At 36.7% G+C, this 13,845-nt stretch overlaps 2 protein-coding genes across 6 annotated transcripts in view; one reads left to right on the forward strand and one right to left on the reverse strand.

The window, feature by feature from the left end:
- On the reverse strand, positions 1-9,138 carry LOC120531526. Its single transcript, XM_039757010.1, has 4 exons — positions 9,050-9,138; positions 1,532-1,625; positions 946-1,033; positions 1-758 (listed from the first exon to the last, which is right to left on the reverse strand). The coding sequence occupies exons 1-4, from the start codon at positions 9,069-9,071 to the stop codon at positions 228-230; spliced, it is 735 nt and encodes a 244-aa protein (XP_039612944.1). The 5' UTR covers positions 9,072-9,138; the 3' UTR covers positions 1-227.
- Positions 5,676-13,845, forward strand: part of LOC120531523 — a 25,104-nt gene continuing 16,934 nt past the window's right edge. For 2 of the 5 annotated variants that reach the window (XM_039757002.1, XM_039757003.1), the window contains exon 1: positions 9,381-9,536. The gene's annotated coding sequence lies outside the window, so the exon portion shown is untranslated. Of the gene's footprint in view, positions 5,692-9,380; positions 9,537-10,322; positions 10,340-11,300; positions 11,318-13,845 lie in introns of those variants that run through there. The other 3 variants (XM_039757006.1, XM_039757004.1, XM_039757005.1) reach the window with 3 other exon arrangements.

Consider the following 13,845-nt stretch of genomic DNA (forward strand, 5'->3'; position numbering starts at 1 on the left):
TGAATAGCAAAATGGTCATTTTCATTTAATGTATATGTGCATATTTTACCCATCCATTTTTAAACATGCTTAATCTAATGCAAAACTGAGTACTGTATTCCAAAGAAAATGAATGAAGACACAGGGAAAACAAGCAGGCTTCACAGACAGTGACCAGTTCAGGATTTCAATTCAGACTTTACAACCTGTGAGACGAGGCATCAGTTCTAAGCACAATTTCTCCATAATCAGATTTTCTCCACAATCTTTTCCAAAATGTTTAACATTCTCTCCATCTGTTCTTCAACTCTTTTTTGTCTTGCCGCCTCCCTCTCTTCAGCTTCTCTGAATCTTTTTTCTTGTTGTTCAAACATTGTTTTCAGCAATTCTAAAACGCCATCACTTTTCCTTTTCTGTATGTTTTGCCTATATTTTTTCCTAGAAAGAAGATCTGAATGCTCTGCTGAGCACTGTTTAATGGGCACATCCATTTCTACGTGTGCGTTAACATTGGTTTCCTTTTCCATGGATGATTTTGCATCACTGACTATTTCTGCCAAATATACTTGATTGCCTTCTGGAGCCTGCCCTTTAGTTAGGCACTGGACTACAGAATTGTTTCCTTGGAGTGAAACACCCTCTGCTGAAGCAATTAAATTAAGAGGAATTACTGAAGGCCTCTGGCCAACTGCTTTGTGCATAGCAGCAAAAAACTGCCATGTTGCAGCAGTGGCTTCTTCTGAGTCTGTCCCAGATTCCTTCCCAGAAAGTAATAAATCCTATAAATAATTAAAACAACAAAAAGATCAAAACTATGGATATGTTTTTTTTTTCATTGCAAATATATAAAACAAAAACTTTTTTACCAAAGAAAGATTTGCCTACAAAGCATTTTATGGTTATACTGCTACAATTATTTACCATTACAATAATTGAAAGGCAGATTGTTATTTAATAGAAATGTACCTTATATTTTTTCTTCAAATTCTCCCACTTCTTTTTTGCCTGTTGGCAAGTCAATTGGTTGTCCAAACCCATGGTTTTAATGATTTCACTATTGACACAAAAGTTATGGATTATACATATAATAGTGTGGCAATATTAATATTGTAATTCATGTTTTTTTTAGTGTTATAGTCTCACAAAGCATTGCTGTCTATAAGAAATGTGAAATTATATTAGTATAAGGTGCCCACCAATGTGAGCTGAAAAAGAATTGTACAGCACAGTACATCAGCACTACTTAAGGACTGTGCAGAGATAAGTAGTAATCAGAAAATATATACTGGTTACAGATTTATCAGATTAATAATAAGAATGAAATGACACAGCATGAATAATAAATACATACGTGTACTCTGCAACAAATATCATTCACTTGAACCTTATCTCAGATATTCTGCTTGAACAATGTAAGTACAGCACAAAGCTAAGATGATAAAAATAGAATTTCCTTGCGTAACACAAACTATACAATTATAATAGATACTGCCTATACATTTCTAGACTTTTTTAGGGCTTACTTATAAAAAATATAATAATAAATACAAACTCAAATCCGTGTGCAGATGAATTTCGATGTCCTGTGAACTGATTTTCCTTCTCCATTCTAAGATGGATGAACTGGTATGTCTGTTCATCTGTCCCTGTGCATTAACAGAAAAACAATTACATCCTTGCTAAGATTAGAATCAGGCTACGTGATGTTAATTGTGAAAAATCAACATGGATTTCAGGCAAACATGAGTAAACTGATAGATATACAAATTATTCTATGTATTTTATACCTTTTTTATATTTGCCATTCCATTTTGTAACAAAAATAATACTGTAAATTACCAGTAACACACCCATTATAAGTATAGCTATTGCTAATTTAATTATCACCTATATCACACAATCTAAAAGTGGGATTAGAATGAAAAATTTCTTCCAATTTTCATATTTATGTAATAAATAAATACTATATATTGCCTCATTCTCCTTATTGTTAATGAACATTCTTTACATAGTGAAAAACTTGTGATTATGAATATATTATTAAGTTGATTTGCACCAAAGTATTCTTTAGTCTGCAGTGGGCTGGCACCCTGCCTGGGATTTGTTCCTGCCTTGCACCCTGTGTTGGCTGAGATTGGCTCCAGCAGACCCCCATGACCCTGTGTTAGGATATAGCGAGTTGGACAATGACAATTCTTTAGTCAGTGCTAGGTGAGATTTTATGATTTTATGGCAGATAAATCTAACTAATGTCAAATATTATTGTTTTTGAGGTTTGTGCTATTTCTATAATTGTTTCCAGTACTTGTATTGTACAGTATAAAATGAAGTAACCACAATCTAGTTGAGAAAGCAAGAGGATACAACTCCATGAGGAAGTATGCTTTATCAGCAGGATGAACAGGAAGGGGCTGCTGTGGTGGCCCTTTATTTCTTTTTTTGTTCTTGTTTTCAATTATTTCACTCTTGGTTCATTGAATTTTTCTTCCCATTGGTTATTGCTTTGTACTTTGCAGATGTGTCATATTTTAGCATAAATATTTAAACAGCTCACAGTTTCAGTCTTTGAAAAATATTTTTTACTGTTCACATTTCATTGGTGGCTAGTTATTAGAGGTTATATACAGGGGTGGACAAAAGTAGGATTACAGTTGTGAGTTTATTCTTGTATTATTATTTATTAATTATTGGATTATTGATTTGTATTATATGCCTTCTTTTTTGTCTTATTATTATTAAAGTGTGCTTGAGTGTAGCAAGTAGGCTACAAGAATGTGTAAATAATGATGGCCGGCATTTTGGTCACTAACGAGATTGTACCTAAATGCACTGTGCCATTATGACATTCTTTTGAGTTAATAATTGTATTGTAATAACCATAACCTCCATGTATTTTTCCATATGAACAACTGTAAACCTAATTTTGCCCACCTCTATTTTGTTTATTTATTTTAATCCATGTAGTGCTATGTTATAAACAGGCAAACCAGGATGGGGGTGGCTCACATAGTCAAGGTCTAGACTAACGATTTTAACCACATCTGTTCACTTTCACTGAATCCTAAACTGTATACAGTATTAGATTCTACCTCATACTTTTTCAAATGCTGATTGTCACAATGGGTAACCACAATTATTTTGACAAGAGGGGGAACAGATAGATATTGCACACTTCAGTATAGGTAGCAGCTTTGAATTACTGGTATACACACTCTTCCGTCTCATGTAATAATGCAAAATTGAACGTTGTCTCCTCTGACCCTTTTCTTTTAGACAATTGATAATTATGTCTGTTTTTGTCTGGTGTTTATATATTATTTTATAGAGACTTGGGTGACTTTACCAATATTACTAACACTTTACCTGTCACCAAAAAACAAAGTGGTCAAAGGTCCTGTTGCAGGACTATTCCTAACTGCACGCTTAAATGCTCATAGACATAAATTATCCCACAAAATAAAACGCTTAAGGCTATACAAATTCATAGTCTGCAGGGGTACAACTGTATCTATAATGCAGATGAATTCTGTAAATCTTACCTTCATTTCTCCCAACCCAAATAATATATAGGACTTTGGGCTCTACCAGTTCATAAAAAAGGACAAAACTTCCCCTTAACAATTACTTACTTACAATTGTTTACTAATTCCAATAGTTTGCACTTTGCATATTTTATTCTGGCATATTGCACAGAAGTGTTCAAGTCCAGGTTCATTATCATGCAGGCACAGAGCAATAAGATTTTCCTTGAAAGTTTACCACAGACAAGTGGCAGTAACATTCAGTGAATGCATCCCATATGCTGTATTTTACACAGCACCAATCCTACTGGTGTGCAGTGCTAAAAGTCCCATAGTGTTTACTAGAAACGAGAGGGAGGAGGAAGAAGAAAGGTTAGTGTGCAGGATGGCTTACATGTGGAATAGTACTGATTGTGCTTCCAAGATAACATTTGTTGCATACTATATGCCCTGAAGTGAACGGAGCTATAACATTCTGTGCCACATCCACTACCTTTTGTAATGCTTATCGATCCTGAGCAGAGCTGGGGCTAATAGAATGTATTTTATTAACATGTATGGTACCTACATTGTTAGGTCATGGCCGTTCTTGGCAGTGTGGGGGCCCTACGTGGTTCAGAAATGTGCAGGCCCCGGATGTGGAGTCCCACCTTAGCTCAGGAAGGTTTTCTAATAAAACGTCCGCAAAAGAACGATAAAATTTAGGATGAGGAAGGTATCGTGACACATGACGTGAGGGACTGGCACAAGTAAAGTAGCACAGAATCTTCTTTAGAGATGTATCTCCGATAGTTGATCACCATCACTAACGTCATATACATGGTCGTCTGCGGGATGAGGTGTCCTAGAAAGCCAAGTTGTATTTTCTCAGTATCGGTGTGTGTCTTTGCGTTATTGGATTTGGACTGGAATTACCATGGCAAACCTTTCATGTGCTTTCAACCTTTACTCTTCATTGCGGATTTTAAATACTTAACTGTATACCAGTCATTCACTATTTTTAGGCACTCTCTCAGAAAACTACTGTTATATTTGCATCCAGGGTTCATTGCGCACATCGAAACCGCCTATTCTGAATTTTCTTTCGAGTGTCAGCAAAAAACGTAAATTGACTATCCATCCAAAAGAGACCAAGAGTGCGCCACAGGCAGACGTGCCTCATGACTTTGGTGCTTTCGCGGTTTTACAAGTGTTGTGATTTTGCCCTTTCGCTAATATGTTTTCCTCATTATTAAATACAAAATCATTATAAAGACATGGACGAAAAGAGTTTAACTGTAACTGCCATTCCACCACCCACACCACTAGCCACTCAAAAACAAAGCTCAGTTTGTCAGTCGCTAAGTAACAATTCCTTTAAAACGTTATTTTGCTAATGTGTTCACCTAATATTCTTGAGCATAAGAATGAACTGTTAACGTTATTAATAAGTTCGGACAAAATAAATGCCGAGTACAGGACAGTGATTTAACTAGCATATGATCAAGATGGGATTATACTTCTGCTGGAGACACCTTCACAAGACACACGCATATACCTATAAATAAAGAGAATCACACCCACCTTGTAAAAAGGATACGTGTATGTGTACCTGCCTGTCTGTCGGTCTGGTTGACATGTATTTGTCATTCCAAAAGGTGTCACATCACAAACATTTGTATTAATAAAATCATTGTATTTGTCATTTTCAACAGATGAACTGATAAACATTAACACTGATTTTACTAATTTCATACCAAATGGTAACATGGACATATTCATTGCGTGGTGCACTACAAACAGAAGGCTAATGTTGGTTATATAGATTTCAAACCGGAATGGTGGCAGCTAGAATGAAAATAATAAATCGGGTACAGGATTTAAAGTAGAAAAAGGTCAAAAACTTTATATCTGGTCAACTTCACCTTATTGTTCGTGCTTTGCAATGAAGGTAACAAACTGGTGATTTCAACATCACGTTTGCTGAAATTCAGCTTTTGTTTTGATATCGCAGTATAAATTGGGAGCATGCGCAGATAGCGCGTTGCCGCACCCACCACACTACGAAACATCTGGATTGGGACCCGAGTGCAGTGGGGGACACGTCGGCTTTTAAAAGTGCTATTTTTTTTACGATGGCTGGAGTTCAGTTAACGGATACTAATTCAATATTTCAAAAGGTTTATGCCACCATGTGATATGGGGGAGATATGTAAGTGGGTGTGCTAAAGCCATATGGCGTTGTTGGGTACGTTTTATCTCCTGTTCCTGCCTCATTATTTGCCAAATCTTTGTTCGCGTCTATGTCGGTGAGTTTGGGCTGCGAGTTGATGCCCTCCTCTCGACTCTCTGTAAGGGCCGATCCATACTCAAGGGTTGTAAATTTCCAAAGTTTGCTTGGCGTTTTTCCAACAGTAGTCGTTTTGCCAGCATTTTTAATGCATTTTCTGAGCTTTTGGGGGTGCATTCAAGTTTTTCCAGCGTTTTCAAAGATGCGTTTTGCGGTGAAAGTACGATTGCCATCATCTCCATTTTTACGTTGTGAGGTATTATTGTCGTGTTGTGAAGTGATTGCGCTGTGTTTCCAGAATGTCTTCAACGACATTAGTGATTTTAATCCTGGCGATCACAGTACAGAAGAGCGTGTGTCGCAAGTGTCCTGGGTGCACTTTGTGCCGCCGCACAGCAGTCAAAAAAAAATCAATATATTATATGTCACTTGGGGTTATTATCCTGTCACGAGAGAACAATTCTAAACGCTTTATAAAGCAAGTAGCATCCTGCAAAATTCCACACGACTGTCAGTACGCACATAAGCACTCAAGTAGTGCTATGTGAAATAAACACGCGTTGCATTATGTCTCAAATAATGCCCGCAGCTGTCGGTGCAACATCATGCAAGCACATAAACCGGTCATAAGGGAAAGGTTTATCACAGCGATAATCAACTCAAAAGAACTGAAGATATGTTGTATTTAATCCTGCATGTGCTAAGGGGTAAATTTAATCTGCTCACTTTAGGCTCACTGGGAGCCCTCCGCAGCACTGAGTATATGGCAAGAATACACTTGTCACACGGTGCAGCGATCATTTTCAGGGTCATTATACAACCATGCAGAAAAGAGTTTGCTGGGTGGAGTCAGATAACAGAAAAGTTATTAATTAAGTACATGTTTATTTTTAATCCAGTTATTTTTTAAGATATTTTCCACAGTGTGATCTGGTGGAACAATGGCCAGTGTTCACCGGAGCTCGGATTGGAAACTTACATTATTGACTTCACAGAGGCCTAAACGTATTTTCATAATTGAGAAGGCCCACTGACACATTTTAAGTGTGTAGTGTTAAAACGGGTAATAAGAATCCTCAGCTCAGAACGCTCAATAATACCGGTCAATCCAGAAATGCACGGACATTATCAAATTACACGTGGCGATTTGAGGAAGAGCTCTGCACCACCACTCTTTACATTTGCTAAAACATATGTACTAAACGGTAACCTGAATAAAACTAAATGTATACCAATAACATTTGTTCAATTCCTGTCACTTGATTGCAAGCTACGTTCCTTAATTTGTCCCTCAATAGAGTTCTCTACAAGATCGGTGATTGCGTCTGCAAAACATTAATGGCATTTTTTTACTCAAGTCAATGCTCCAGAAACACTCCCAAAACTCTGTTTTGTTTTCTTTTACCAGCGCTTCATGGGCATTAGTATTGATTTGAATGGAACAAGCGTTTCTACGAAAACTGCATTAGCGTGAACATCGTCATTAGATGGCGATAACTGGCAGGTGGCAGATAACTTTTCCTTTAGGGGCGTTCTGGCATAGCATTAAAGTGTTAGAAAAACACTTACTCATTACTATTTTATTTACTTGTTTAAATGGCTGGTATCTTTTTTACTTCATTTTACTTTTCTTTTCATTGCACCACTGGGCTCTTGTTTTGAATGGCCATTCACTTGAAACTTGTCTGCTTTTGCGACACCGTAAAACATCACAGTGACCTGCTCTGGTCATGCCCCTCTAATATCAACCAACGACGATAATTTTCTTTAACCCTTAACTACTCACGCTGGTGTATTTTGTACACACTCTCAGTTATTTTTGCCCATCGTCCTTTTACTTGAACCTACCGGCATCTGCCAGCTATCCTCAGCTTGCAACAGTGTCGCAATGGTTTCAATCCAGTAGTCGCATGTTCCATATGGTGCATTTGGTACACCGCGCGGGTACTTGCGTATGCATGACAACGATATGATGTTATTTTTGCGATGGCAGTCTGCAAAGAACATTCGACAACTGAAGTGAAATATGATACATGTGCAAATCCTGCAGTGGACGAAAGTGTGACCGGTGACGAATGAGCACTGGAGAAGTGTATTAGGTTTATTTTCAGATAGTCCTAGACTTAAGTCATACTATTCAGTAATATTTTATTAAATTCCATCAAAAACATGTACAATTTAAAATTATTGCAATATTTTATATTGTAACCTCACAGCGTGCATATAAATAACCATTTAACACTGGTGCATAAAGTACGCAGTGCGAGTATTTATGAGATGCGAAATGGTACGAGTAGTTAAGGATTAAAAGGCTTTTTTTTATTTATGTTGGATTGGATAGCGAGGTTCAAAACGGGACTGAAGTGTGTGCTGGATAGTGGACTGCGTGAAAAAGTTAAAAGGGTCAATCGGGACCTCCGCAGCCCGCGATTCAGCAGTACAGCTGAGCAGCCAAATGGTCTGCACATTTTTGTCACTTGGTTGACTTGAAAAAGAGTAGATAACCCTCCCACAACCCTAATCTTAACCATATAACAGGAGTATCCAACAGAGTATGATACAAAGCGACAACTTCTTCCTCAACGTAGTAGAGCTCTGGAGGTCTGCAACTAGACTTTATTGGAAAAAGTAAACTTTTTCACTTGTTTTTTTTTTCCTCTCACATATGCGAAGGCTCTTTTGTAAGAAGCAAACCCAAGTCATCCCGATGGTAGATCCGGGCATGAATATTCTTCTCTATTGAACCTCATAATTTTAGACTTTACCTGTTTAATGGAATATCACTAACTGAAATGCTTATTGTGAAAAAGGCCTTTTAAAATCAATATATTATATGTCATTTGGGGTTATTTTTAATATTGATGTTTAATATTAACCAAATATACCGTGTACCTCTATTTCATGTTAGTTGTAATGGTCATTGAACGGTTCTTTATTTTGTGGTTGACAGAAAAATTTGCACCCCCAAACCCCCCCTATATTATGTGGACGCTCATTGCCTTTTAGTGCATTCACCTACAAGCATCACATCTGACACAAAAACATTGAATTAACCTATTTGCCACACGGCCACACACGTTGTGGTAATAAATGCCACACTTTTCACACAAGCGTAATATTTTTGGTTATATTTAACACGAATCCTCTCGTCGATGCGCCTCTTTTCAAGCAGTGTGCACCCTCGATTTTGCACCCTCATTATTTCGTCAAGTGCGGAAGACCGTAGGGTGCAAGTGCTTAGGGTGCCATTTGAAACAATAACCCGTGCATATTTACTCACACTTGAACAGCTTCTTCGCCATTTTCCTTTCCACAGCGGGTTTCTGATTTGCCAGACTTTGACAGGCTGTTTTTCCGCGAGGAATTGTGGGTAATATAGTTTGATTAAACTAACAGCGAAACTGCGTTCTTTTGAGGTGACAATAATAATAATAAAGGATACAGTCAAGCCCGTACATAATAATAACGGGGCAGGAAAGGGCTCTCAAATAATGATGGACAAGACCATTTTAAGTGCTTAAAAAAGGCAGCCAAATTACATCTTCTGTAATGACGAATCTGCTTCAAGTAGCAGAAAAAGGGGATGCAAATTAACACCAAGCGTAGCGATTGGTTAATATAATAGAGTGAGTAAAATAAGAAAAGTGTAGATTTGGTCTACAGCCATTGTATTGTCTTTTACTAGTTGTGGGTTCGACAATTTGGGAACATAACCACTGATATGCAAAACTTTATGAATGTGTCTGCTACCCGCATTAAAACAACGCGTGAGTATTAATCCTATCTTCGTTGAATTACAAGAGTTTGGGTTTCCGCCCTGCCACTAGAGGTCGTAAAATTATGGTTATTGCGTTATATTCCGTTGCTACTTTCTTCGACTGTAGTATAGAATCGTAATAAATATAGCGTTGCTACTGTGATCGACAGTAGTATAGAATCGTAATAAAATTCTTAGTATGTCTTGTACTGCACCTTTTCGGAGCTCCACAATACTGTGTTGGAATGCGTAGAGTTCGCACGTTGTTGACGTGCATGTGTAAGATTTCACGGAGTTTCCTTATAGTTAGTTATACATGACGTGTTGGTTAATTTATCTGATTTTTTTGGTTGACATTTTTGCTGCTTTATCACATTTGCCTGTTATTGTAAATCGCCTTCTGCGATGGGCAGATGGCAACACGTATTTGTGCCTTAAACACAGTGAAGCCGAGAGAGTCGTCTTGCTATTTTAAATGGATTATCATAACATTATGAAATTTGGTTAATCCCGTTCAGGATCGCGGTGAGTCCGACTCAATGGTGGTGGCACTGGGCAAGGCATCAGTTCATCACGGAGCACTCTCACCCGTGATGTCACACACACACACGCATGGTCAACTTGAAACTTAATCATCCCACGTGGGAACAACACTGCAGCATCTGGGGCTTGACGGGTATTGGCGGTACACATTTGGAAACCTATTCAGGAAATGTGGAGTTGCCCGTTATTCTTTGGGAAGAGCACCACACCGAGACTAGTCCAGATACTCCTCGGCACTGTAGAGACCTATTTTAGGTACTTAAAATTGGGGTAAGAAACAAGAAAATGTCCATCACACTACACTATAATGAAATTCTGAAAGTGTCAATAGTGTACTTCACTATGATAATGTTGGCTTTGGTTTATTACAATTCAAGTTTCCCTGTAAATTATTACATTTATGTAGCATTAATGTATGGTTAGTGAAAAGTTACAGTCTGACTGAAGGTGTTTTGGAATTTATTCCTTTTTTACTTTTATTTTAAAAAAAACACATTACAATTGCATACTACTCAGTCAATTATTTAACAATAACAGATACATTCATTTACTTCAAAATGAATAAACAGTATAAAAAAGGAAAACAAAATTCAACCAGAGCAAGAGCAAAAAAAAAAATCTAACTTTTTTTTTTAATAAAATGAATCACAATGTGAGACAGTTGACCATAGGCTCATCATGCATATTTTAAAATAGCATTAATTAATTCTTTCCATGTTTTAAAAAAGTTTCTATATATCCTGTAAGAGAGAATTTAATTTTCTCTATTTTGAGATAATCAAGAACATCATTTGAGTTATGGATGGTGCATTTGAGTCTTCCAGTTAAGCAAGATAAGTCTACGTGGTAGTAGAGTGATGAGTACTCTTTTACCATCAGCTTATCCTTATGTACTTTAACGCCATGTGGGAGCACACCAGGTATCTGTTAATGGATTAGCAGTGATTGTAACACTGAGGCTGTCTGAGAAGTGTTCAAAGATTTTTGCTCAAAACAATGTTAATTTAATACATTCCCTGAGCAAATGACCAAGGGATGCTGAAATGAGATGGCAGTCCTCTCAAGTGGGGGCTTGTCCTTGGCATTGTGGACAATTTTAAACAAGATAAATGTGATCGATGAAGACCTTTAGTTGAATTATGGAATGCTTGTCACATACAGAACTACAGTGTATGTCTAAGTTCCAGTCCTTTTCTGAGATCCCAATTGAAAGGCCCCTTTCCTACCGTTCCTTAAGATCTTTGAAAGGTACATTTTTTTAAATTGTTTTATATGTTGTTGAAATGCTCTCTGAATCTTCATCATGACTAACTAGTTTGGCCCCTGAAATTGATATGGGTGTGAAATGTGATGGGTTTGGTAGATTTCTTTTAACAGAATGTCTGATTTGTTTATAGAAAGAAAGGGTGTAGCTGGAAAGTTACATTTGGATTGTAATTGTTTATAAAATACAAATATTTTGTCTATATAGTGATCTCTGTGTCTCACTTCCTAGCATTGTCTATAAGTTAAACACTGGGTTTGTTTGAGAAAGCAGAAAAAGAATAACAGATAGCTTTTCCACCTTCAAATGCATCTTGCATTGGTTCCATATTTTAAGTGTTCCATATTTTAAGTAATTGGTAGTTGACTGGATTTCTGGTAAATTGGAGGTAGTTACTGTTGATTGGAGCACAAAGCAGTGCATACAAAGAAGATTTAGAACAGAGTGTGTTTATTATTGCAAGACCGGTTGGTGTGAATTAATACATTTCTAATCATTTCTGCATATATTTGGTTTCCAGTAGTAAAACTGAAAGGTAGCAAGCACCATGTCTTCTTCTGCATTAGATCTTTGTAGAGTCACCGTTTTGATATGACTGTTTTAAATTGCAGATAAATAATGTTCTAATTGAATCTAATTTTTTAAAGAATGATCTGTTTATGCATATATGGACACTCTGATACAGATATTGCAGCTTAGGGAGGATGTTCATTTAATGTGAGATGGAGGGTGGACCATCTGTTAACATCTTGTTTGATTTTATCCATAGTACTTCAAAAATGATAGTGAAAAAGATCGTTATATTTACTTATGGTGGTTATGCCGAAATATTTAGAACGTTTTGATATTAGGAATGAATAATTATCTAGTCTCTTATGATATGCCACAGAATTGACATCGAAAAGCACACTTTTATTCAGATTAATTTTGAATATACAATTCTTATGAAAATTTCTCCTAACATGTCTAAGATTAATTGTATAGATGATTGTGGATATGATATATAAAACACTATATCATCCGCATCTAATGATATTTTCTGTTCAAGTCCTTCTCTGATAATCCCTTTTATCTGTGGTTTCTTTTGGAAATGTATAGCTAATTGCTCGATGGCTGACACAGTGCATTGGCGATAGTGGGCATCCTTGTTGAGTACCTCTTCCTGATTTGAGGTAGTCTGAGTTTTTGTTATTAATGCAGACTGAGGCTTGTAAATTAGTATGAAGTAGTTTAATCTATGCAAATATAATTGGGAAAATCCTAATCTGTGTTGTATTTTAAATAGATAACTCCATTCGACTCTTACCAGAGGTGTTGCTGTCTTTGGATGCAGAAAAGCCTTTGTTAGTACAGCATTTAATCCTAATAACCCTTTGCTATTTTATTGATTTTGTTTCTGCTACATATCTTTAGCTGTACGCATGTCTTTCAAACACATCATTTGCTTCAATTTGAAATATCAGCAGTAAGACAAATTTATATAATAACGATTGTCCTTTCCTGAATACAACAGTTTTGCTCTTGATATTGGTAAAAACAGTTACCTTTCATTTTAAAAAGTACATTTTAGTCAACTGTTTGGTTGTTTAAATAAGACCTACATTCCTCTTACAGCATTTTAAATAATTGATGTATTAAGAGAGGAGTGATTTGAGTAATTGAAAAATGCATCTATGTCTGCCTGATCACGTCCTGAATGTTCTTAATGCAACTTTTTCTTATGTTTTCAGTGTTGATGATCATTAGGGAAGATTATCTAAACTTATTCTGTGACTTTTTTGATTTGAAGTCTAAAGAATCCAATCCATCCATCCATTTTATACCTAGTTATCCAGTTCAGGCTTGTGGCGAGTCAAATACTAACCTAGCCCCATAGGGTGCAATGTAAAAACCCACATTGGAAGAGGCACTAATTTGTTGCAGTGTATAAACACTACTCAAACAGAATGAATGCATTGTTGCTAATTAACCTAACTTACATTTTCTTATATTTTGTTGAAGTGATATCCTTTTATTTTGACTTATTTCTTTACGTTTTTTTTTCTGTTAGACGTATCTTGGATCAGAAAATATCAAGGTGGCAATGGTGTCCCAGTGGGCAATACTTTTGCCCCAGAGCTCTGGGTATCCTAGGTTTAAATTCTGGTTTATTCAGTCAGTGCATTATCTAGATATTATTCTGTTGTTTGCTTGGCTTTTTTGTGGTTTCCACATCAAAAAGATTTTGTTGTTAGGATAAATAGTGAATATGATCTGCAAAAGATTGACACCCTGTCCAGAGTTAGTGTGCTTGGTGCTCCAATTCTCCAGCCCTATTAAGGACAGATTCAGAAAATGAATGGATGAACTTGCATTTAAAATCTGAGCCTGAAGTCTATTGATGCTGTAAACTGGGACCCGGACACAGGCAGACGGACAACATAGTTCACTCAACACACATTTATTTTTACAATATTTACAATGCACGAACCCCAGTGCCTCTTGCACTGATTCCCCAAAGTCCTGGCCTCTC

Source organism: Polypterus senegalus, chromosome 6 (genome assembly GCF_016835505.1).
Source record: "Polypterus senegalus isolate Bchr_013 chromosome 6, ASM1683550v1, whole genome shotgun sequence".
Taxonomy (NCBI): Eukaryota; Metazoa; Chordata; class Cladistia; order Polypteriformes; family Polypteridae; genus Polypterus; species Polypterus senegalus.